We start from the raw sequence: 27,058 nt of genomic DNA on the forward strand, positions 1-27,058 counted from the left end.
GCTCCCGCAGCGGGGACAGGTGCCTCTCCCCCACCAAGCCCAGGTGCTGCTGCGGGAAGAGAATGCTGAGGGAAGTCCTCTTTCCCCGCAGTAGCCCTGGAGCACCCTCCTGCACCCCAAACCCTCACCCCCTGCACCCAGCCCTGAGCCCCTCATCCACAGCCCCACCCCAGAGCCCGCACCCCCAGACTGAACCCTTACCCCCTCGCACCCCAACCCTCTGACCCAGCCTTGAGCCCCTCATCTCTGGCCCCACCCCAGATCCCGCACTGCCAGTCAGAGCCACACACACACCAACCCTCTGCCCCAGCCCTGAGCCCATTCCCACAAGAACTCCTTGGCCCCACCCCCACCACACGAATTTTGTTATGTGCACCAATGTGAAGGTGATGTGTCATGGGTGGGAAAAATTAGAGGGAACACTAATTAGAGAGATACACAAAAATTAGAGAGACACACCCAGCTGCAGTTACACACAGGCTCTCTAACCACCAGCTTCCCAGCCTAGGACCCCAGAGCAGTACCGTCATGTTCTGGTCAAATCTGGCCAGTGTATGGGTTTAATACCCGGTCCACCTCTCCTTCAATGTGAAGAGAACAATGCACACTTATGGTAACCAAGCAGAGATGTTCCCTAAGCATTCCAGTCAAAGCTCATTGGTTTAGATTAAAACAAAAACAAGTTTATTAACTACAAAAGATAGATTTAAGTGATCATAAGTGAGCAAACAGATCAAATCAGATTACCTAGCAAATAAACAAAAACGCAAACTAAGCTTAATATACTAAATAGATTGGGTATGAATAGCAGAGTCTCACCCTAACTGATGGTACAGGCAGACTTGTAGATTCTTAAGGCACAAGCTACAATTCCTTTGTAGCTTGGAATCCCCAGGTGTTTCACACACAGGCTAGAAATCCTTTTAGCCTGGGTTCAGCACTTCTGCCAGTTCAGTCTTTGTTCCCCAGGTGTTTTCCAGGAATCCTCTTGTGTGGGGAGTGAAGAACCACACATGATGTCACTCCCTGTCTTATGTAGCTTTAGCACATGGTGGGAACACTTTGTTTCAAAACTCGGTTCCCAGACCAGTCTGTGGAAAAATACTGACATCCCAAGATGGAGTCCAGCATCATGTGGCCTGGTCACATGTCTTCATAGAATTATAGCAGCCATTACTTACAGCCTGTCTGGAGTGTTCTCAGGAAGGCTTACCAAGTGGGAGATAAGCTTCTCCTAAGGCCTATTGTTTTTTCTAATGGTCCATTGCCTGAATAATCCCCACCCACTATCTAGACTGAAAGCATCTTGTCTAGTGGGCATTACCCAGGTGTAACTACATTTGAAGTACAAATACATAGTCAATATGCATAACTTCAGATACAAAAATCATACATGAATACAAATAGGATCATCATATTCAGCAAATCATAACTTTTCCAATGACACCTCACATGACTTATCTTGCATAAAATACATCATAATTATGCTACAATCATATCATAATATCACTATCAAGAATTCGGGGTGCAGTGTCACAGAGAGTACCAGGAAAATGGGGAACATGGGTGTGGTTCCTCCTGGCACTGAGATAGAGAATATATATTAGTCATTTCTGTACTCTACATGCTTAGTTCTGTTTTGATTTTTGTGTCCTTTTGTGGTTTGTGGCTTTTTGGTATGCTTTTTTAACTTGATAAAATTAAATAGAAGAGAATGTCAAAATGAGTAAAAATTACACTCTGAAAGTATCTTAATTTTTAACAAATTAGAGAACAAGCCATCATAGATACACTGCTTTCTTTATGAGACAAAATTACAGACACATGAAAATGCACACTAGGTTTAGGAAGGCAGCTAAATACCTAATTATGTTGAAAATAAAATTTCATGCTTATGAAGAGGATGACAACCCTAAACCTGCCCACTTGATTCTGTGATCTCATTTAGACCTGCAATAGATTTAAATGCTCTTACTGACCATGAGGTCAATATGGAAGTATTTGTAAGTATGCTCCCATTTATTCACACAATCGCCCATCTTATCTGAACAATACAGCTACAACTTTTCAAAATTTATTCCTAAATTTATTTTTTTGAGTTTAGTAAGTCCATTAAAAGGACAATATAATGCTCTTATGTGACTGTTAATCAGAAACATTTAGGAGATGTTTGTTTTCTATTTTAATTTTTCAGGGCTAATGATACTGGATTCCTCTCTTATAAAGAACATCTACCAGTAACTGAAATTGTTATCACGGATACAGACCGACCAAATTCTGAAGCAGCTTACAAGCTTGGACCTTTGCTTTGTCGGGGTGATAGTAAGTAACAACAGAAACTTTCAAGCTACAAATAATTCACTAGGTTTACCCACTGTGTGGTCAACAGTCTAAAAGGTATTTAAAGATCAACCAACTGTTCATGGCTAATTTAATAGGAAATGAGGGAGAGAGTGACAGGATCTTCAAGCAGAGGTGTGCAAATAACAGATTTTTCAGTTTGCTGGCAGTTCTGAAAATGTAAATAAAAAATAATTTTACATCTACATTCAAATGACATTATTTGAATTTTTTGGAGAATCAAAAAGTAAATATATATATACATATATTTCGGGTCCAATGAAATGTTTGGTTTTGACTTTTAACGTCTTTTTCATGTTTTTGAAATTTTTGAAAATAAAAATGAAGGAAATTTTGAAATGAAAAATAATTTCAACTTGAAAAATTGAAATTTTTCATTTACTATGTGTCAAAACTAAATGTTTCAGATTATTTTTAAAATGTTTCTTTTTCAAATGAACAAGTTGGTGAAATAGACATGAAATTTGCAAAATGTTTTAGTGTTGCCAAATCTTCATTTTTTCACTTCAAAAATATTTCGTCTGAAAAATTTCACCTGGCTCTATCTTCAAGGAAGCAGGATGCATTTAAAATTAGGTATTATACATATGAGGAGGTAGATCAGAGGTAATGATGGATCTAGTTTGAATAGTTTGCATGTAGGCATTGTGACTCACGGTTTTTGTGTTATGATGTTCAATTTTTGGTTAAAGCATGACTGTGCAGAGATGATTAAGATATGCTACAGTGTCTTGGGAGAAATACACCGCTTACTGGACATGCAGGCCACTAATTTACAACACTCCTTTTATCTGGTGTCTTCATATCATATTTTAAAGGACCTGAGATACTATGAGTACATAGCTAAAATGGGCACTGGTGTGGCTGAGAAAATTGTGCTAAGGGATATTATGTTCCAAACTAGTACTACCAGGTCCTACACTAGGTTAGGATCAGTGAAATCTTTCTGTCTGGATAATATTAAAGAGAATGAATCCAAAGATTGCTCTTTAACAATTGATTTCCTGGGAAAAAATGAACAGCTGTGACCTATAAGAATATTATTTCCACTGACCATGCGATGACTAGGACATAGTTTCACCTTATGCTTGAACACAATTTTCTATATATTATAGTGTGTTAAATTTGAAGTCAGATAAAACTGACAAAATAAGGCCAAAGGGAACTCAGATTAATGAAAGCTCTTTTGTAAAACACAAACAACACATCTTTTAGATTAATGGAAAAATATTTGAGCTACTTTTTAATTTTTTTTAAAGAATAATGCAGAGTACCAGTAAGATATTTGGTACTATGCAATGGCAAAACATCCATGGCATTCTAATTGTAAGCATTGTAGTAACATATATTTTGTTCTGCACCTCTGGGCAGGAGAACAACACAAATAAGATCTCATAGCAAATACCCATTTCTCAGAAGTGCTGTTTAACAAGGACAAATAAATGTTCTTGGACTCACATCCATGGTTTGAGTGCTCATCAGAGAGATTTTGCTTCTTTCTGTTTCCGCCACTGTCAAACACTAGATTATGTGATTCCACTTCAAAGTGGATATCCTCTTATTTACCTATATCCTTTATTATTTTTTAACAGGCAGAAATTTGTAGTATCATAATTGCTCACTGGCATACTCTTCAGAAGGGGCTGAGGGAGGATGTTTACTTCCATTCTTGACATACGTACACTAGGCTCCATTCAAAGGCTGGAAGGTTGTGAAATCTCATGGTCCACTAATCATCTATACATATATGAAAAATAATTGTTTATGGTAAATATCAAAATGAAGTAGATCTGCAAACAGTGCACTGAATTGGCTTAAACAATATGACACGGTGAATAAAATAGGGGTTTTTTTAAGGTGTTTGTTTATCCTCATTGGCTATCATTTACACAAATATACTCCATAGCTTCTAAACACTAATGTGGACCAGAAGTCAAGCTAAGATATGACAGGAATATGTCAAGGCAATACAATATTAGAGATAAATATAATGCTTACCACATCTATATCTATAGATCATCATCTGTCATACAAAGATTAATTAATTCTCTCAGAACACCTGATAAAGGTATATATATTATCTCCATTTCACAGGTGCAGAACTTGACCCACAGAGGTTGTGGGATTCTCAAGTACCTATGGTCAGACCAAGGGACTTCATAGCTCTCAGTCCTCTGCTCAGAACACTAAGCCACACCTTTCTCTCTTGACAATATATTCTTAGGCTATCTGCTATTGGCTTTCTCCATTTTCCTCCATAAATTTCTATTTGCACTTTCTAGTGTACCTAATAAATTGTATCTCACAATTTTGGTGTCAGATTTGACATAGTAGTTGGGCTTCGTGAAAATAAAGAGACTAAATGAATCTATGATCAGCAGAGTTGAGGACAATAAGAAGAAGAGGGGTTTTTTTGTTGTTTTTTTTTAAACTTATTGAGTGCAAAGGGAATCCCAGCAATGATATTGGCCCATGGAAATGTTAGAATTGTCAGTAATAATGCAAGCAGGGCAGAAGTGTCAATAAATGTTTCTGTTCTATTTTTGGGAAAAAGCCAAGTGATGCATTAATATCATATGGTGATTGTGAAATACTTTTAACATCCTCCTTAGTTACTATTGGAATGGAAACAGCAGTTACTAAAGCTAGACATATATAAATCAGCAGGTCCGGATAACTTGTGTGCTAGGGTTTTTGGAGCTCTCTGGACCATTGATATTAGTTTTCAATACATCTTGGAACACTGAGGAAGTTCCAGAAGACTGGAAGAAAGCTAGTACTGTGCATAGATCGTGGGCAAAATACTGGAATAGTTTATATGGGGCTCTGTTAATACAGAATTAAAGGAAGGTAATATAATTAATGCCAATTGTCACAGTCCTGGTCAAGCTCCCCCTGTGAGATACACACCGGGTTCCTGTGTTTGAATCCCAGTACTTGGACCTGTGTGATTTTGGCTTGCTGAGTCTGAGCAGAGTCCAGGCACTGCCTCTGCCTTTGTGTCTCCAGACACACTCTCTCCTCTCTTGGGGTAGAGATCCTGTGTCTAGCATCCCCTTCTGAGAGCTGGGATACCACAGCCCAACTGTATAGGTCCTGAGATTAGTGCCAGCTCTCCCAGACACCCCAATAGCTTAAGTACACTCTTCCCAGAGTTCCAACTTTGTGGGCACTCTGGTTTATGCTTTATCCCTTCAAATACATGTGATAGTGGAAGCAAAGACACAGAATTTTCACAGGGTTTCTTACACAATCACTTTTTACTTTAGACAGCACGAGCGATATACATATCTAGGCAAACTAAGATACACTTGCAAACAGATCCCTGCCTCAGTTTCCTCACTGCTCTTGAGCTTTCTTTGGGATTTGAGTGAGTGAGGATCCAGGACCTTCTCTGTGACTCCATTCCTTCTAGTTCCTGTAGGCATCAACCATCCCATTATCCTGATGTACTTCCATTTGAATGGGAGCTATTAATGTTAATGTGTCTCCATTGTCTCTGTACTAGGAGAGATGGGACGCCAGCCCTGATAACAAAAGGCTGACACCGCATCCACTGAAGCATTCAATGACACAGCAACTTCTTAAAATGAACCAAAATTCATAAATTATACAAAGACAGATCTTTCAAGTGTAGATTAGGATGAACCAAAATATGTCATACATTTGTGTCAATTTTACCACATTGTTTCAGTTAAAAAAAAGTGAAAACATTTTGTTTTGACATTTTTGAAAGAAAGTATTTTTTCTATTCAAATTTACGTTTCATTTTTGAAATTTATTTTAATTTTTTATTTTAAAAAGTTTTTAAAAGCTCAAAAATTAAACAAATTTCTGGTTGAATGAAATATTTCATGTGACCTGAAAAGAATGTATTTTTCAACTTTTTGTTTAATTGATTTTTATTTATTTGTTTGCTTGGTATGGCCATGAACCAATAAATCAGAAATTTGCACAGCTTTATTCATTCCAAACAACATTTTGATCAAGAAACTAGAATAATACAAAATCAACAATGCACACATTATAAATGAATTACATACTAGCTAAATCAGACTCAAAATATAATTGTAAGTGGGGAATAATCATTAAACAGGTGTATTTCTAGTGGTGTCCCACAGGGACTGGTTCTTTGCCCTACTCTATTTAACATTTTTAATGAATGATCTGGAAGAAAAGAGAAAAACATCACTGATAAAGAGTGGAGGAATAGTAAATAATGAGGCGAGGTCACTTCTTAGTGTATGCGCAACGCATCTCAAGTGGCATGTGGCCAGGATTCATCATCAAATTTGGTCTGCTGGTTGGATCACTATCTTCCCTGGCTTGGGCCGGGTACTGATGTGGAGTGTGATGTGAACGCTGATCCATGCTCCTTAGGAGAGGTCACTGATACAGAACAATCTGGTAAGATGAGCACAGTCAAACAATGTCTGTTTTAATATGGCCAAATGTAAAGTTGTACACCCTAGAAAAAAATAATGTGGGCTATACTTACAGGATGTGGGGCTCTATCCTCCAAAGCAGTGACTGAAAAAGACTTGGGGATCATGGCTGATAATCAGCTGAACAAGAGTTCACTGTGCAATGCTTTGGTCAAAAGGGATAATACAGTTTTTGGTAGCATAATCAGGGGAATCTTGAGTAGGAGAAGAGAGGTTATTTTACCTATGTGTTTGGTACTGGTGCAACTCCTACTGGAATACTGTGTCTAGTTCTGGTGTCCACAACTCAGGAAGGAGACTGCTAAATTAGACAGGGTTCAGAGAAGAGCCACAAGAATGATTACAGGATTGAAAAACATGCTTTATAGTGAAAGACTCAAGGAACTTGATCTGTTTAGATAAAAAAAAAATAGAAGGTGAAGGGGTGATTTTATCATAATCTATAATGACCTTCATGCAGAATAGAAATTTGATAACATAGGTCTCACTAATCTAGCAAATAAATGTATAGTGAGATCCAGTGACTGGAAGTTGAAGCTAGACAAATACAGACTAGAAATAAGTTGTACATTTTTTAACAGCAAGAGAAATTAATTGCTAGATTAACAAAGGTAGTGATGGATTCTCCATCACTGGAAAATTTTAAATCAACATTGGATATTTTTCTTAAAGAAGTGCTCTAGTTCAAACAACAATTAATTCAGGAAAGTCTCATAGCCTGTTTTATACAGTATGTCAGACGAGATAATCACAATGGTCCCTTATGGCTTTATAATCTATGAATTTTATAATAAGCTGTTGTACGGGGAGCTAGAAGTAGCGATACAGATGGGGCAGCTGTACTCACAAATTATCAAAGGCAAACAGTTGCCAGATTTTGGAATGTTAGGAGGATCCATTCAGAAGAAGAAGTAATTTGCAGAATTTTAGTAAGTCTGCCTTCCACACTCCTCTGCTGAGCAAATGGGATTTTTTCCATGTTGCATCATCAAAAGAAATGTTGGATAAACGTGAAAAGAAACAGATGTGAATAAGACATGTAAGTAGTAGAGTTTGATTATTACCAGCACCACTACCGCCGCCCCTAATTTTCCACAACAGGGAAAAATCATTTTTCTAATGTACTTTTATATAGGAGGCCACAATATGGCCACCTTAAGGGGAGATGGACCTCAGCTCCATATGTGACAAGATCAACTTATGTCCCCAGGTGGAGAAAATAGTGAAGAGCATGTGACTGATCAGACCCGGGATACATAAAACAGAGGCCTGTGGAGAAAGCTAAGAATGCCAAACTCAAGACAAGAAGGCCTGGGAGTTACTGCTAAAAGAGCAGGAAAATGGGAGATGCTGTGCTCAGCTTAGGCCTGGGACGGAAGTGTTTGTGAACTGTGAAGGGAAGACAGATCCGTAGGGACAAGGGGCTGGGCTCAGCCTTAGACTGGGACGAAGACTCTTTTTTGTTGTGAGTTCTGATTGGTTTATGCCACCTTGTTGGCATGATTTAATAAATTGAATCTTAGATTGGGAACCTTGTTTTGAATACCATTGGATGGGGGGCTGCAGAGGTTAAGATGCCCCATGGAAAGTGAAACTGAGACAAGGTACCACAAGGTACCACAAGGCCATGAGGGGGCACTTGGGAAGCAGTGACCACATCCACATAGAAACAATAGAAACAAAATCAGACTATCAGGCTAGAAGGCAAAATGGAGTGGACTAGACCAAAGAGCCCCTTCATCTGTAGAGACAATGGGCTAAATCCTGCACGCCTTACTCATGCTGGTAGTTTCACTGAAGTCAGTTGGACTAGTGCTATAAGGCTTGGCAGGATCTTCAATTTTCAATAGGTACAGCTTTATAAAGTAATGATAATAATGTGCATGTAAACATGGTAAGGATCTGACTTTAGATGGAACACAAAGCTTCTGACTTAAGTGGGACCAGCATTTGGCTCTTTTATACAGTAGTAGCATTGGGTGATCTCTGGGTACATTAGAAATGTTAATATATTAAGCTTCACTACACCCTTCTGAGATAGGACAGTATTATCTCCATTTTATACCTGGGGAAACTGGGATGGGGATTAAAATACCTTACTCATCATCACATGGGAAATCTGTGGCATTTTCAAGAACAGAATCTAGATTTCCTGATTACCAGTTCTGTGCTTTAGCTAAACTTATCTATAAGAGATGGGTAAATTTTGTGCCATGCCAGGCAGAGTTTTGTCTTGCCTCCCCCAGCCCTAACACACACCCGCAGGAGACATCTACAGAAAACTATATTCTTTTTGCCAATTGATCTGTATTAAAAACTGTAAATTGTTTTCCACTGGAAGCTATTTGGTTTTGTTTACTTTTTTTCCTTCACTTTGATCCCCGCTGGAGTTTCACACATAAAGCATGTGATACAGCACTTAAAAGTATCAACAGAGGAGCTGTTACAAATAAAAAAAAAATTGTGTTCTGATATAAATATTAGACAGCTCCAATGACTTTTTACAACTAAGAAATTGTTGTGAAGGAGTCCTTTTTGATTAGCTTTGTAGCGTTCAAAACTACTAACTTGACTGCCATGTTTTCATTTTTCTTCCTGTCTTTTTATGTTTTATTTTAAAATTGGTAAGATAAAAGATGATTTGTTAATGAATGTTTCCCTTTAATAAATCTCTGAAATCTTGAAAGCAAAGTATTATTTGCAATATGGATATGGGTGTTGTTTTATTTATAGCAAACAAGGCTGCCTTTCTTCTACTTTTTCTTTAGTTCTGTGGAGATTCAAGTCTTACCATCTCAAATAAAATGCTAAATATAGTTGATTTCCTTATTCCATGGTGTTAGTCTCAGCTTACTACACAGGAGACTGTAGGCCAGATCCTCAAGTATTGTACACTGAAGTATCTCTTTTGCCACACCAATTTACAGCAGCTGAGGATCTGGCTCTATATATTTCCTTCTAATAGGGGTCTTTTTGTGGCTATCCCTTTAATATCTTAATATTCTTAAATACTTTATGTATCTGTTTCAGGGTTGGGATAATGCAGTAAAAAGAAAACAAAGATGGAGTAAGGGAGGAATAGGAAGAATTAAACTTTCAACTTTGGACTTCAGTGGCACTTTCCATATGAGGGTCTCAAAAACAGATCAGAGCTATCATAATCAAAGGAGAAGGGGAGTTTTCTACCTTTTACCTTAAAATGTTCTAATTCACTTGCCAAATGATGACCGAGTGGAATTATCTAATCTCCCATACTAAACGCCCCATTGCCACTCAGATGCATGTTCAAATGGTTCATTGGAGCTAATCACATAATTTCTATGATGGACAATTGTCTTTTTTTCCCTTCTAATTGCCAGCAATGTTTAACCCATTTTATATAAATTGCTAGTCTTCAATTTCCAACTGTGTTGAATTACTGGCAACAACTAGCCCACTATTTATTAAATAGCTAGTACATGCACTAATCAATTTATATGAGCATAAGCTTTCGTGAGCTACAGCTCACTTCATCGGATGCATACTGTGAGCTGTAGCTCACGAAAGCTTATGCTCAAATAAATTGATTAGTCTCTAAGGTGCCACAAGTACTCCTTTTCTTTTTGAGTATACAGACTAACACGGCTGTTACTCTGAAACATGCACTAATCATACTTGCAGCGAAGTTCAACATGACCTGAGACCGTGAAAAAAAAAAGAGACTAAAGGAAATGACTCCAGATATTAGGTCTTTTCTTCCATTTGTTTTCTTTCCCTCCCATGGGATTTATGCAGGTTTTTGACTGCAGCTCAGGAGCCCACAACACAACTCAAGAGAGTCAGGTGAAAAGCGACTCTTTTATTCCCCCAGTCCTGGGCCATCTTTTAACTGCTCCTCTGATGTACATAACATTGGCCTGTTTATTGCTGTAACTTATACTGCCAGGCAACAGCCCCACGCATCTATTATGCCATCTGAGGAGTGCCAGATTGCAGGTATGATCCTTTTCCCTTGCTGTGGCATCTACACCAGTCACAGGGAGTGGCTGGCACAATGCCACAATGTCAACGCTGTGCTACTGAAGGATCCCCCTACACTGTTGTATCCTGATGTTATTGTGGAAATGGTGCTTCTACAGATACTTCCACATTTTCAATAGGAACAGTGCAGGAAGAATACCTGGTGTGCACATAGGTGTAGGGAGTAATTAAATAATCTTGTAAGAAGAGATGTTGGGATTTTTTTCATTGCAAATATATTCCGTCAAAAAGGCCCTTTTTGTAAAACCAAAATTTTCCACAAGTAAACTTCAATTTTATCGAAAAATTCCATTTTTCCATTGGGATGACAAATGACCATTGGGAAGGCCCTTGTCGATTTCATTTTCCGCCAGCAGTCAGAAAGTGAAATTGACAAAAGCTTTTCAGGAGGGCTGCCAAAGCTGATTGCTCTCACTCTGTGCCTCCCCAGCTTTCAGAGTCCTTCTTCATCTCTCAGGCCAGAGAGGTTGGGCACCTGGGCTCTCTGCCTCTCCAGTTCCCAGAGACAGGGAGGCTGGATATCTGGGTTATCTGGCTGCTGTCTCTGGCGGAAAGGCTGTGTTCTAGTTGTCAGGATTAGCTGGAGTAGAGGACCTTCAACCAAAAAGACACACAGTTATATCCCAGATATGGGGTTAGCTCTTGATTGAATGTTGACTATGTACTGGAGAAGTGTCACTCTCCAAAGCCCTCAATAGGCCCGATCTGCAGTACCCACATTTGAGGGGGAGAAAGCTAAATATGAGGTCAGGTATAGTCACTCCACTACTTCACAGAGGAGGCAATGGATATAGCAGACAATAAGATTAACATGTAGAATTTCTCTTTAAGAGCAAAATTATTCCCTTCAAACTCTAATGCAGAGCCTGGGATGTGGTACCGATTCACACGCACGCACACCAACCCCTCTCCCCACACACACACACAAACACCCCCTCCCCCCAAAAAAATGTTGAAATCAGTGAGAGCTTTGTGAGGATCAGAACCCTGATTCAAATCCCACTGAAGTCAAAGGGAGTATTTTTGTTAACTTTGATGGGTTTGCATGATGACCCTAAGGGCACAATGTGTTCTATAGATATATATTGCAGGTAAGAGAAAAGTTTAGAAAATTTCGATTTTTTTCAAAAATTCAGAGTGCTTGGAGCTAAAGTCATATTTTTGCATCTATTTCATACTAAATCACAGCATTAGCAGGAAAGTATGCACTGGACTTATTCAGTTACATAAGAAGATATTGGATGCCTCATTTGATTTAGAAAGCAATATAGCTTATTAAAAAGATACATTTACATGTAAGAATTCAGTAATAAGAACAAGGTGTTTCTCATTGGGCCTCATGAATGTAGAGCACATCCCCATTAGATTTAGTTCTATTAGGGGTTTTAAATAGGCTTTTGAATAGTTGAGAGCAAAATTCAACAAATTATAATGAAATATCAGCTGATGGAAAAATAAGACCACTGGAATCTATGGATCTGACCTTGTAACTATTACTCAGGTAGTCACATTGACTTCAGTCGGACTACTCATGAGAGTAAGAAAGCAGTATGAGTCCCTAATATGTAATCAATTAAAGGGCAAAAAACTGTGGACACTAGTTAACTACTTCCATAGAAATTAAGAGACTTATCCTACTGCTTTGAAGTAAGTGGAAGAACTCCCATTGCCTTCAACAACTGCAGGGTCCAGCCGTATGTGTATAAACTAAGTTTTTCTTCTTGATTATGAGTGACAATTCCACCAATGATCACACATGTAACATATTATAGCAGGGCTATGATCACAGTTCATATAAAATCAGTGTTTACATGTTCTTCTAAGAGTAGAGATGCATAGTGACATACATTACAAACTGTTTCTTGCATTGGGTACTTTGCTTCATTAGTTGTAAAGGTTAAAACCATATTAAAACAATATTAGACATTGCTGTTTCATTTAATGTTTTGTTTTGCTGTAACCAGGGACGTTTTGGAATTCAGCCTCCTTCAATACTGAGGCCTCATATCTTCATTTCCCTACTTTCCATGGAGAACTCAGTGCAGATGTGTCATTTTTCTTTAAGACTACAGCTTCCTCTGGCATGTTTTTAGAGAACCTGGGGATTAAAGACTTCATAAGGATAGAGCTGCATTGTAAGTCATATTTAATAAACAGGTTTTGGTTTTTACTTTCATTTAGATTGTCAAAAATTAGCACTTTGTAATGCTGAATTCAAAGAGAGAGAACGTATTTTTCCATATTAGGCAACAGTATAATTGAATTGTCTTAGGTTAGAATGGTGTGACTTGGTGTAAAGTCAATGATGTAATAGCCTAGAGAGCCATGAAATACAGAAAACTTCAATAATATGCTCTTGTTTAGCATTTCAGAGCAGAACCTCAGATGCAATAATGACATTCTTGTGGTATGTTGATATTCCAAGCTCAAGATGCTGATACTCCAGAACAATGAGGTGGTATAATGAGGTGGAAAATACACATCCAGATAGGAAAGCATTTGGATGAATACTAAGGCTATGTCTACACTACACAGTGTAGCTGCTGTTTGTCGACAGGAGAGAACTGCCCTGCTGACAAAAAACTTCCACCCCCAACAAGCAGTGTTAGTGTTGTCTCTCCTGCCAACAAAGCTCTGTTCACACCAGTGCTTGTCATCAACAAAACTTTTGTCTTTTTTTTGGGAGGGGGGTGTTTTTTTAACACCTCTGAATGACAAAAGTTCTGTCTTTCACTTGCCAGTGTAGACAGAGTTTAAATAGGAGAAATTCAGCTACCCCTTCACACACAGAATCTATCCAGTTCTGCTGGAGATCATAAGATTCTTTATCTCTTGTCATAAATACTTATATTCATACACACCTATTTCATGCCTACCTCCACCCATCACAATCCTCATAACTCTCCCTCAGACATACCCAGTTTGGTAAACGTCCATATTGTTCAATGATGACTTGTGACTAGTGAAGCCAGAGGGAAGAATGTTAGTAGTGGAAGACCCATGATTAACTGGACCAGTTTTGACACAGAATGGCTTTTTATTTAAAAAAAAAAATTATGCCACTATTGTGCAGGATAAAAAAAAATATTTCTTCAATTTTGCCACCATCATCTACATACACCTATTAAGCAGTCTGCGCCCCAACATGCTCTGCCCACCAGGTGCTCCTACTGAGGAGCGGGGTCAGGGTGCAGGGGCTTGCCTCACTCCCCCTGCCTGCCCAGTGCTCCAGCCAGGGAGAGGGTCAGTGCATGGAGGCTTGCCACACTCTGCCTGCCCGGTGCTCCAGCCACTCTCTGTGCCACGACTCCACCCTCCGGCTGGAGCGCCAGGCAGGCAGAGCGAGGCAAGCCCCCATGCCGTGACCCCACTCCCTGGCTGAAGTGTGGGGTGGACGGAGCAGGGCAAGTCCCTGTGACCTGACCCCATTTCCCATTTTAATATGAAACAGTCTTGAAACATCTGTCTTCTTGTGCCAAATACCATTTTTGAGCAAAACTGGTCATTCACTTCAAAGTGGAGTTCTGCTTAGACATTGATTTCAAGATATGGCTCCTTTTAATTACAAGGCAGACACTGTGGTAGCTCTTCTTTTAAACTCAGGTGTTTGTTTTGCTCTATGCAGGGTACTGAACAGTAGCCAAATTTTGTGCCAATTAACATTATATGCAACTTCATAGATTTCAATGAGATTCCATGTATGAGGTGTAAGTCCATGCAAAGTTGGTCAAAGTGGATCTAAAGGTATTATAAAAAGTTTCAAGGTAGTTTCAAATTTAAAAAGTGAAGAACTCTGATATCTTGATCCCATCTACATCCTAAAGGGTTTTAAAAAACTAGTGTTTTGTTTTAAGTAGTGTTTGAAGTTTTTCAGTTTCCCTTTGCCCAGCTCTAAAGGCTTGTCTACAGTGGCAATTTACAGCACTCCAACTTTCTGCATCAGGGGTGTGAAAAAACACCCCCTGAGCGCAGCAAGTTTCAGCGCTCTCAAGCACCAGTGTAGACAGGTCACCAGCACTGGTAGCTACTCCCCTCGTGGAGGTGGTTTATTTAGATTGCTGGGGAGCTCTCTCCCAGCGCTGTGCTACTACCACACAAGGCATGTTAAAGCCCTGCCGCGGCGGTGCTTTAGTGTTGCCAGTGTACACTAGCCCTTCATATTATTGCTTTCGCTCTAGAGCCTGAATCGGAGCCCATGGATGTCAATAGGAACCTTTTCATTGTCTTAGATTCTGGTCTAAATCTTTAGTTCTTTAATCAAATCCCCAGTAATTTAAATGTTTGGTAATTGTTTGATTAGGGATTACTACTTTTAATTTGATTTTATTACTATAAACTCTGTGTGTGTGTGTCTGTGGAGATGGATATATATATATATATATATATATATATCTACACACACACACACACACATATTTTTGGGCTTTGAGTAAAGTTTAAAAGAAAACAAATCTTTTCACAGAAAATCTTACAATTTTCTTACCAGTTCTAATGTTAATTTATATTCTATTTCTGATCTTATTCATGCTAAAAGTAACCTTTGTTGACATGCCAAAGTTTTGGCTTGAACAAAATTAGTAGTTTCTCTTAAATCAGCATATTAAAAGACCAACTGTATATCTCTCTTGCTGTCAAAATAACTGTAATTGTTTATGGAACCATAATCTTCTAAGGACTGTCCCAAATCCATATAATGGTCCAGATACGCAGAGAATATAAATTGGAACTACACTGATTTATGTAAGCAGAAGCTCTAGCCTGGTATCGTTCATTGGTGCCTCGGTTTGCAGTGGAAGCTTACATGAGTAGATACATGTGGCCATCCAGCTTCTATTGACTATACATCTAAGGAGACTGCAGAGAGAGTTAGGTCAACATTAACATAAGTTATGCTCATGAAAGGTGTCCAGTAATGCTGTTTAGAGAGAGCAGTATAGTCGGAATTTACACTTTGGTATATCAGGAACTGACACAGCTATTTTTTTGGGGCAAAAAATTATCCCCTTAGTCCAAACTACACCCCTTTTGAAGTTCCAATGTCTGTAAAAAGGAAGTCATAAGGAGCTAAGTACTCCTGAGAACAAAGTCAGAATCTTGCTGTGTTTCAGCAAGACAAGACAAGCTCAAGACAAGAATCATGTGAGTTACTTTTTGGAAATAAAACTGTGCAGAAATTATAGTATGTTATAGCCCAAAGATAGGAAGTAAACTTTGGACATTTTACCAGGTGTTAGAATAGACTAGTACTTTCCGTTGCCCAGTACACGTGCTCTGTGAGCCAGAAATCTGTCTTTTAATGCCAGTGGGAGTTGCATGAACTTATCAGAAAATAGATTTTAGCCTACTGAGTGTGTAACTTGTTTTTGAAAAAAAAAATCAATGGTACTGGTAACTAAAATGTAAAGGTATCAATGACAGCCAATTAGCATGTTGGCAGGAAATTATTTTTATTTCCATTAAATCTAAAGAAGCTAGCACAGTCACTGTTTCCCAACTAGCATACTTGCTATGAGGACATAACCTCAATATTCATGCTGGAAACAAACTATTGCTCTCAATAGCTAGCGGTGTGAAGAGTGGACTTTTTTTGAGGCCAGAATAGCCCTCTATAGCTGTGGAAGTTGTTTGTCCACGAAACAAATAATTGTACCATCCCATCAGAACCAGAAGAAGAGAATAATAGGACAGGTCTTTTGAGGAAATAACCCTTCCTACCATTTAATGAATTTCTTTTTATGACCCAAGATTCTAAGCTTCCTTATTTGTGTGAGCTAACTGGAACAAACTGTTTCTTATGTATTGCTTCTAGCTCCCTCTGAAGTGACATTTTCATTTGATGTGGGAAATGGACCTTTTGAAGTTACAGTGCGATCACCCACTCCCTTAAATGACAACCAGTGGCACTATGTGAGGGCTGAAAGAAACATCAAAGAAGCATTGCTACAAGTGGATCAGCTTCCCCAAAGGAGTCTCACTGCACCGTCTGATGGGCATATCCGTTTGCAGCTCAACAGTCAGCTATTTGTAGGTGGGTGTCCCTTTCTTTCCTTATTATCTGCAGGTGAGGGTAGAAGAATGGTCGGAACCAGTGGCTTTTAAATATGGTTAATATGGTGTGATGAAACCTTAATATAAAAGTGAGAGAAATGCAATATTTTCAGAGTCCACTTACAAAATTCAAGGCTTGAGCCTATAGTTCTTCCTCAAGCAAAATTCACATTGAATTTAATTGAACTCTTGCCTGAGTGGCAACTGTGGGATGTGGTCATCTGCCTTTTAACTAGCACTTTTAATAAAAATACTTACGGTGAGGTTAATTAATATGCAAATCAGCTGGGAAGTCTGTGATTTGGTCTTGCAAAACCAGTAGCAATTCAGATCTTTATTTAAATGACCATACTTTGGGGAAGGGATTTTGACTGAAAGATACTAGTATTGGCCATCTTCTACTTAATATATGGAAGAATTGCTGCTAACATATTTAAATTTATGTTTGAGAGTCTCTTTGAACATAGAAATACTATATAAGTGAAATTAAGTGTTACAAGTTATATAAATATTAGTAACATCCACACAAAAATACACAGTATTATTTATATGTTGTTTGTTGATAATGTAAGACTCTTAATGCCTTGAAAAATGTAGTCTCGAAGACAGACACATATAAGACAAGAGGCATTGCGAGGTCCACACTAGAATGTTAACTTGTTTATTTGTTTGTTTATTACATACTGGGGAGGAGTTGACAATTAAACCACAGGGGATCAGGTGAAAGATACAAATATTAAAAGAGTGATTTTATTGAGGAGAGACTGGGGTTTAGTACACAGAGACTGGGATTTTATTCTACATCTAGAGAAGGCATGGAGATAGCAGTGGGATAATGAACTAAATGGGGTGCTGAGGCTGGCGTCTTTGGCAAAGCGTGGAGGCAGATGCAGTAAAAAGGAGATCCGAGATGTGGGCCAGAGTGGAGTTGCCTTAAATGCACTTTAAACTTGAAAATAGTGAGCAAGTGGATTCAAAGGAAGAAATTGAAGGGGAGAATGCTATTTAATATAGTATGATAAGTGGCAATGGTATCATTTCATATGGTCTTGCGATATAATTGGTGTGGCATAAACAATTGAAATTAGGGCTGTTTGAATCCTGCTAGTTCTAGATTTTGAACCTATATTTAGAATTCGGTTCACAAGAGTTAGAAATGGTCTGATCTCAGGAGATTCTCTTGGAGGTTTGGACAGAAGGAGCCTAGCAATTTCACATAAAGTATTCCTGGGCTATACCTCTACAGCAGCCTCAATATAGAGAGTTTTCCAACGGCTTCTGCACTGTAGAGGTCTTCTGCCCTCCTACACCTAACCCCAAAAGATCTGTTGTGGCCTAAGGGCAACAGGGAAAATAGATGGGGCTGGGAATAGTGAGCACCTTGACCCTCCCCCGCACCGTGCCCCCCCCCAGCTTTTTGCACTTGCTCAAAGTTCTGCAGGCTGTGTAGCTTGGGGAAATAGCCCAACAACTTTTAAGTTGAGGTTCCCAGACTAAATCAGTATGGCTGCTGCTGGAGTGGTCTAGAGCATTGCTTCAGATACATGGTTGCAACCAGGTCACCTTTTCATTTAGATATAGAGGCAGCCAGGCCAAATTTCAGTTAGTGACATTACCACATGGGTCACAACACCATTGAAATTTGGCTCAGCCACCCTGCACCCAGATGCCCAGGTGCCTGGGCCAAATGGTATTGCAATCTGGCACATAGGAAGTCTGTCCCTGTATGGTGGAATGCATGGGAGTCTGATGAGAACTTGATTCCTTAGGGCACTGGCTCAGGACCTGCATGGGTAAGAGATAGGGAAGACTCCCAAAGGTACCTGTTGTGGGGGTGGGGTGAATGCCCTCGATCATGTGACACCACCAGATCTGGACTATAGCAGGAGTATGCTAGGCTAGGTTGAGAGCTTACTAATGAGGCTCTATCCTGCTATCCTTTGATCCCTAGTCCCTTATCAAGAGGTTGGGGGCTAACTCAGGGAGAACAGGGATTTAAAAAGCCAGATCCTAAACAACCAGAGGAGCTAGTAAAAAGGAGCAGCAAATAGGGAGGTTTTGGGCCCTGATTGAGCTGGCCATACCTGTGATCAGCTACTCCTTCAGCTGCTCTCACTCCTTTTATCGCAGCCGCAGCCCTTTCCAGGGCTGCTTTTAATCCCTGTTCTGCTGGAGTGGGGCAGTCGCTACAGGGTATATGAGAGGCAGATACACCCAACAAATATACTCTAAGTAACAAGATACTGCCTCACCCACGTTCTCTCTAGGTGACAAAATAGCAGATGAAATTCAATGTTAATAGGTGCAAAGTACTACATATTGGAAAAAAATAATCCCAAATATACATACAAAATGATAGTGTCTAAATTTGCTCAAAAAAAGGAGACCTTAGAGTTATTGTGGATGGTTCTCTGAGAATGTCCACTCAATGTAGAGCAGCAGTCAAAAACGTAATGGAACGTTAGGAACCATTTGGAAAGGGATAGATAACAAAATAGAAAATATCATAGTGCTACCATATGAATCATTTGTATTCCCACACCTTGAGTACTGCTTGCCGTTCTGGTTACCCCATCTCAAAAATGGTATACTGGAATTGGAAAAGGTGCAGAGAAGGGCAACGAAAATGGTCAGGAGAATGGAACAGCTTCCATATGAGGAGAGATTAAAAAAGTCTAGGACTGTTCATCTTGGAAAAGATGACTAAGCGGAAATATGATAGAGGTCTAAAAAATCATGAATAGTGTGGAGAAAATAAATAGCAAAGTGTTATTTACCCCTTCACATAACACGAGAACTAGAGGTCACCCGATGAAATCAATAGGCAGCAGGGTTAAAACAAACATAAGGAACTATTTCTTCACACAACACAGAGTCAGCCTGTGGAACTCATTGCCAGAGATTGATGTGAAAAGCAAAACATATAACTGGGTTCATAAAAGAATGAGAAAAGATCATGGAGGATAGGTCTCCTGTACATATACTGGTGAAATTTAAGAGAACCAACCTAAGAAGTGCAACTTCTTTTCCGAATTGTTTGTTACTTAATACAAATGAAACTCTTCCTTGTAAGACATGAATCTTGTCCTCCAGAAGAGGCACATACTGATAATGAATCCCTGATAACTCATGCCACTGTAAAATTGGTAGATTGGTGACCAGTATTTTTCACTGTTTAAATACCTGTTTATGCCAGTGCCAGTCAATGTCACTGTTCAGCAATTCACTTATGAGCTTATTGACCTTTGAGTGGAGAGATCTATAATTAATTTAGCCAAATAGTTTCTCACCTGCATAAATGTCTTTAGACCCATCTCATATTGTGGGGTAAGCAGGTCAAAAATGTTTTTTTTTTAAATCTGAATAAGCAGTCTGGCTTGCTTTATTCAAATTAGGTCTAACATATGGATAACTTCTGTTATAACAGCATTTAATTTTTTTTTAGTTACAGTGTAAGATGTCTTATTAATTATTATTATTATTTTTATTATTGATCTGTGAAAAAATTGCTAATTCCTTTTGTTTTAGGTCCTTGGGTCAAATGGAAACATCATCCATTATACTTGCAGTCCCTCAAAGATTTTTGCAATTGCTCTTTGGAGCAGAAGTATACAAAGTGGCATTTGCTTAAATTTATAATATCCAAATGGTATAGTAAAAGTTTGAGGGAATATGAATGGTTTATTAGAGCTTGACCAATCTAAAACTTTACTTGCCCAAATGCTTTTTCCACATCTGATACAGTGAATGTTTGTGTTTCAGAAAATTTTGTTGACACTCATTAATTACCTTTAGCTAATGTCTATGTTTTCTGGCTTTAATTATATCATATGTCTCAATGTGACTCTGTAATTTATTTTGCTTTACAGTTAACTCAGCCTGTAGGTTACTGTAACTTTTCAACAACTCCCAGCTTATTCATGTGATCAGGTTGATTTTTTTAAAATTATTTTCTGTTAGTTGGTAGATTAAATGACATTTTTCTTTGGGGAGGGATAATCAAACTTTTTTATTTGTTTATTTGTATTAACTGTACAATCTGTCATTACTTTTTGAACCTGTATAGGCCAGTGAAAACATCTAGTTAACAGTGGATATCAGAGGTTTAAGAATGGCGTTAGCAGAGGCAATCCCTATTAATGTATCAACTTATTTGCATAGTAACTGTCATAATTACCCCTGAGTCATCTTCTTGTGTATTAAAATTGTAATCTCAGAGTAGAAACATTATCCTTTATTTGTTGTAAAGTACATACACTTTGGATAGTATATAAATAACAAGCATTCAAATTAGTGTTGCACTAATGTTACATATTTGATGTAGTATTGTAGTATATAACATTAAAAAGACATAAAAGCAGTATATAGGTAAGAGATATCTTTCTGGGATACTATAAAGTTTAATTCATACTTAAGGCCTTTTTTTGTATTTGTTTCTCATATGCATTGAGTAGAGTTGTTGATGAAATTTCAACTAAAGTTTTCCTCCAAATTTCTAACTGTGATGGGAGAAAACCCTAATAACTTTGTAAAAATAATTCACACCCCAAAAAAAAAATTGTGCGTGTGCAGCTCTTGTTATAAATAACTCATTAGCTAAAACCCACATCTGTCCCATGCTGCTTTATGGACACTTAAAATCAAGCTTTTCCACTAAAGCTCCAAAATTCTTCAAAGGAGGAAGTAAATATGTTCTTAGAATCATTAAAAAAAAGACATTTGAGAAAAATTGGATCTAGGATTTTAACTAAAAATAAAATTGGAAATGTATAAGAATTGCAGACGATATTGGACTTGTATGGTACTTGCCGTCTTTGCTTTTTAAAGGAAGCTAATTCTAGATGCATGTTAAACCAGAAATTATTAACAATCGGCAAGTATTGTTCTCACAGGAATTGTAGATTGCCTCATGTCTCTGAATATCATAAAGAAAAAGATGTTAGCTGTCAGGAGACATACCATACAGAAACAATGTCAATCAAATATGAGACCACAAAGGAAGATTTGTAAGTAAGATCAAAGGACTAAAAACCACAGTAGCCAGGTTTCTCTTAGGCTTTTTTTCCCCTCTTTTTTCAGCTGTAGCTGAGAATGCTAAAGACTGTATTTATCTGTTAAAGCTCTAGCCGCAGTGACAACTGAATATTTATGTTGACATAAAAGACTGCTGACTGAAGGCTTTCAGTAACTAAATATTTAGATGAATCCACTGATAGAAACAAAGGGCTGAGTTCTAATAGCGCTCCTTGCTTAGTAAGCCCACTAAAGTCAATGGTATTTATATATATGGAAAAAATAGAGGATTGGGCATTAAAATAGTGGCTATATTCCACTTAAAAAGCTTATTAGCAGGAAAGTAAGACTGTCATGATAATGGAAAATAGATGGAAAGCCCAAGTCCAATGGATGTAGCCTAGCTCCTCTCACTGCACTATCTGGGCTGTAGAGGGAGAAGTTGTTTTAGCCACCTTCATACCTTCCCTATTCTGGGGCTAGCTGGGAACCACTTCAGCTCCTAGCACAAGTTAGAACAGCCTCAGAACTACCCTTACTTTTACCTGGCTGCCTGTAGCCCCAAAGGGGCCATTCTGTCAGCCAGGAATAGCCAGAGGCACTCCAAACTCCTTTTGCCAGGGAAGCACCTTGCATGCCATCTGTACTAGAGGAATTCCTCAAAGGCCAGATTCTCTAACTTTAGGGCTCTTTGCACCATATAGTGTGTTCAGTGCTCCACGTAAAGATGATCTCTGCTCCAAAGAGTTTACAGTCTTAAGGACAAATATAGAAAAGTCAGGACACAGAGAAATCTAAAGAGAAGAGCAAATTATCTATCTATAGTATGTATATGACCCCCACACCTAAGGACCTCACAGGCTTTAATGTATTCATACCCACAACACCTTTGCGAGGTACGGAAGTACTCCCCCCATTTTATAGTCGGAGAACTGAGCCACTGAGAATCTAAGTGATTTGTTCAAAGTCACACAGGAAGTCTGCAGCAGAGCAGGGAATTGATTATGGGTCTGCCAGGTCCCAGGCTGGGGCCCATACTTCCTATCCTCACATAGAGGTGTTGTCGATTGTTTTTTCTGTTTTTTTTTTTAAATCTAATGCCCACATATTCCTCTTCTGTGAATTAAAACGCTGTACCTTTGCTTGGTATCTTTTATTGTGCAAAATCTTTTCCTTCAATAAAAAGCTTCAAGAGTTTGTTGTAATTACTTGACAAAAACAAAAATCAAGATATACATTCAGAGTTACTTATAAATATTTGCACATGCATAGACCATAATGGAATGTTTGGGGCTGTAAAACATAGAGGCTCTTACACATCCATTCTTTTTAATTTAAAAAGCTCATATGGATTTATTTCAGGTGGAACAGCATCCAGGCAGAAAGGATTTCTAGGATGTATTCGTTCTTTGCAGTTAAATGGAATAGCCCTGGACCTGGAAGAGAGAGCAAAAATAACTCCAGGAGTTGAACCAGGTTGTCCTGGACATTGTAGCAGCTACGGTAACCTGTGTCACAATGGAGGAAAATGTAGAGAGAAATACAATGGATTCTCTTGTGACTGCACTTTCTCTGCTTACACTGGGCCATTCTGTAAGAAAGGCAAGCATAAATAGTAAATCTGTCACATGTGGAAGCATGTAACTACTGAGTATTGATTATAAAATGATCTCTTCTGGCATTATGAATAATTGAAAATGATAATCCTTGCAAACTATCCCAACTCCTACAATCTGGAGCAAGCTGTATGCCACAATCTGAAGAGATATGTCTATACACTTCAAACTTCTATTTGCAAAAATGTCTTTTTCATTCACCTTTATTTAATGTAGAAAAATATGCTTTCAGCTATATTTCTGCAGAGCCAGTGAATAGTTCACTTAAACCCTGTTATGGGTCTCCAAAGGATTATATTCAGTATGTACTTTTTAAAGCTGATACTCACATTACTTGAGAGCATCAGTAACCTTCCCTGCTATTAGAATAAAAAATTACAACTGCTAGCTGTGGTAATGCCTTTTGCTTATGCGAAGAGGGCTTAGAAAACTGATTGTCTGCACCTTCCAGATAATGAACCAGAGAGCTTCAAAAGGAAGTCAAAATAGTTTAGCCAGGTAATCTTGGTACATGATGAAAGTAGGGCATGTGGGCATTTTAGTCTAGGGTGCTTTTTTGAGGGGCGTGGGGGGAGGGAGGGAGTTGTGTGTTAAAGACGCCATCACATTTTTTCAGTGTTTCTGGTTTCCTTTTATAAGATTATAGTTAGGGAATGTATTTTTAAGGTCAATCAACAAACTACTTAATTTCTATCCTCCAAATCCAAATTTCAGAAGGGGTGTTAAATATGGGTGGGGAGAAGGGGAAGGTCTAATTATGTTTTTTTTTCTGAAGGAGAGAGCTAAATAGCTCCCATTGCGTGTAGATCCAGGGAATATGAATGGGCCCACAATTGTTCACATTTTCCATTCATTGTGGCATTGATGGTCAATTAGAAGGCCACAGATTTGATTTTTTAGTAATATAATAATCCAAATAATACTTCTGTTATTTTTTAATAATCCTATTAGCCAGCTAAAAATGAAGGGCCTGTTCCCACAAGGTGTTGAGTGTCTCCTGCAAAGTGCTGAGTGACCTCAACTCCCATCATTATCAGTGATCCCACTCACTTTCACATGGTCAGGCCAAAGAAGCAGAAATGGAGCTCCATGTGCGCCTCCCACTCCTATTATTTGGGAGCCAATACATCCTCATAAACACACCTAGCAGTAAAGGAGTCACATATACTCAGAAACTGCAAAGGGAGTGGATAGAACCCACTTTTGAGAAATTATCTGCTTTTATATAAAACCTTCAGTACAAGGTAAATTTATTTCTTAATAGTAAGAGTTGTAAAGCTGAAATTTCTATTGCATTATTTCACCTGATGTTTCATTTATTTTTATTTTTTAAGTAACTTCCCAAAATATGTCACCTAACTATTATTCAGTTCTTAAACTGGAGAAATAATACACTGTAAAAGGAAATATGAACTTTTTAGCAAAATCCATTTTAAATATTTATGACAAAGAAAGACAGATCCAGTCCTGTGAAGTCCATGGAAGTACACAGTAGTAATTAGATTTGCAAGATAAGGCTCTTTATCCTGTTTAGGATTTTAAACCTCACTGATTGAGAAGTTTTAAATGAAACAAGGTAACATTAGCCTGTATACCGTAGGGACTAATTCTATGCTGCACCTGGAACCACTGGATGATCTACAGTAATAGGCTTTCTTAATCTCCAGACTATATCAAAAATACTGTGGACCAGGTCACTTTACTCTTATGGGTCATGGTACTGTCCAAAATGTCTCCGAGGTCTGAGGGCTATGTGGAAAAGAGAAGATAGCTCCAATCTGTTTTATCTGTACCAGGTAATTGAAGGGGGACATTCTGTGCCCCATCCTATCCACTCTGCCCCCTCCTCCAACATCAAATCGTAAATCAGAGAGCACCCTACACACAGTCTGAAGGAGGGCAGGATAGTACAGCAGAAGTGGTTGAACACACACACTTTCACAAGGAAGGGGAAATCTGTGTGTAGAAGGTCCCCTCTATGTGTGGATTGGTTGTGGAGAGGGCAATCCTGGCCCATATTCTTATCTACCATGCTGATCAACAGTGCTACAGATACTTCTTTTCCAGTTTAATCATAGTAGCTATGAATATTTTAAAAATCCTTTCTGTAAAAAAAGAAAATCCTTAATATTTGATTGCAGGATGTTAACAAAACTGAATTACATGTTGTTTCAGAGATTTCTGCCTATTTTGGAGCTGGCACCTCAGTGGTGTACAATTTTCAAGAATATTACACCTTAGCTAAAAATTCCAGTTCTCATGCTTCTTCTTTCTACGCTGACATGACTCTGATCAGGGAGGTGATTACGTTTACCTTTCGGACAACACGGACCCCAAGCTTACTGCTTTATGTGAGTTCCTTCTACAAGGAGTATCTCTCAGTTATTCTTGCCAAAAACGGTGAGTATTCAACAACAGCAACAAAACCAAATGAATAAAATTACAACTGAATTTCATAGCTATCGTAACAACTTAGAATTTCTTCTGATTCTCAGACCTGACTCCCAACCAAAGGATGTTTTTCCCGTTGTCACTTTCTTTAGGTGCAAGATTTATTTTTCAGCAAAGCCAAAACATGAATGCTTTCTCCATGAAAAATTATTGCAGCAATACATGATTTAAATGATTTCTTCCTACAGTATTTGTTTAATCCATGTAGGAAATAAGTATTTGTTTGATTAATGCTGGAAACCCTTTGGTAATATATAAAAATATCCTAAATTAAATTCTTTGCTTATTTTGACATAAACTGTCTGGTTAGGCTTGACAGATGTTTACTATAACATTCTTCCAAAGCATAGAAACACGTAGTTTTATGATAATCAGTATTACAGTGTATTTATCTTAATTTCATATTATGCCATGCTAAACCCAAGACATTTTTGCAAGCTAATACAGTTGGCCAAATATCCTTTTGGCTAAAATGGACATAAGTTAGTTGAAGTCAGTGGAGCTGTGCCCATTTAGGCCAGCAATTAATTTTGTCCAGTATCCTTGTTTTCAAATCTTTTCTCTAGTTTTCCTAATTCTAAATATTTTGTCTGCCTTACACAATACATTGGCTAATGTTATACCACTGCCCTTCAGTGAATAGATAAATTAGACCTGCTCAGGTGTTTGGGACTTGTATTGCTTTCTGTTTGATAAAAAGCCCTACTTCTACAGCTAATAGAGGTTCTCCAGCTCAAATGATGTGTAGGTCTGTGTTCTGAAGCATAAGGTCCTAAGCTCTGTCACTTCTTAAAACCACTATGCTCAGAACATTTGATAAACAGGAACAGAGCTATTACACTGATCGCAGTGTAAGAGAATATCATGATTTTATTCCCGGTCTTACCAAATGATCAATCACTATGAGTTTTAGAGGCTGTAAAGCAGTTATTGGTTCATGAACCATGCTAGATATTATGGCAGGGGTGGGAAAACTTTTTGGCCCAACGGCCACATCTGGGTGGGAAAATTGTATGTAGGGCCATGAATGTAGGACTGGGGCAAGAGGTTGGGGTGCAGGAGGGAGTGAGGGGTGTGGGAGGCGATGTGGTGTGCAGCAAGGAG

The 27,058-nt window shown here is 38.4% G+C and overlaps 1 protein-coding gene across 3 annotated transcripts in view; it reads left to right on the forward strand.

Moving 5' to 3' along the window:
• The window catches only part of CNTNAP4 (contactin associated protein family member 4), a 311,799-nt gene that overhangs the window by 257,762 nt on the left and 26,979 nt on the right, over nucleotides 1–27,058 (forward strand). For all 3 annotated transcript variants that reach the window (XM_075128638.1, XM_048850192.2, XM_075128637.1), the window contains 5 exons: nucleotides 2,195–2,322; nucleotides 12,791–12,961; nucleotides 16,636–16,854; nucleotides 23,250–23,489; nucleotides 25,679–25,903. In XM_075128638.1, the coding sequence (XP_074984739.1) occupies nucleotides 2,195–2,322; nucleotides 12,791–12,961; nucleotides 16,636–16,854; nucleotides 23,250–23,489; nucleotides 25,679–25,903 (983 nt within the window). The remainder of the gene's footprint in view (nucleotides 1–2,194; nucleotides 2,323–12,790; nucleotides 12,962–16,635; nucleotides 16,855–23,249; nucleotides 23,490–25,678; nucleotides 25,904–27,058) is intronic.

Source organism: Caretta caretta, chromosome 5 (genome assembly GCF_965140235.1).
Source record: "Caretta caretta isolate rCarCar2 chromosome 5, rCarCar1.hap1, whole genome shotgun sequence".
In the NCBI taxonomy this organism is placed as follows: domain Eukaryota; kingdom Metazoa; phylum Chordata; order Testudines; family Cheloniidae; genus Caretta; species Caretta caretta.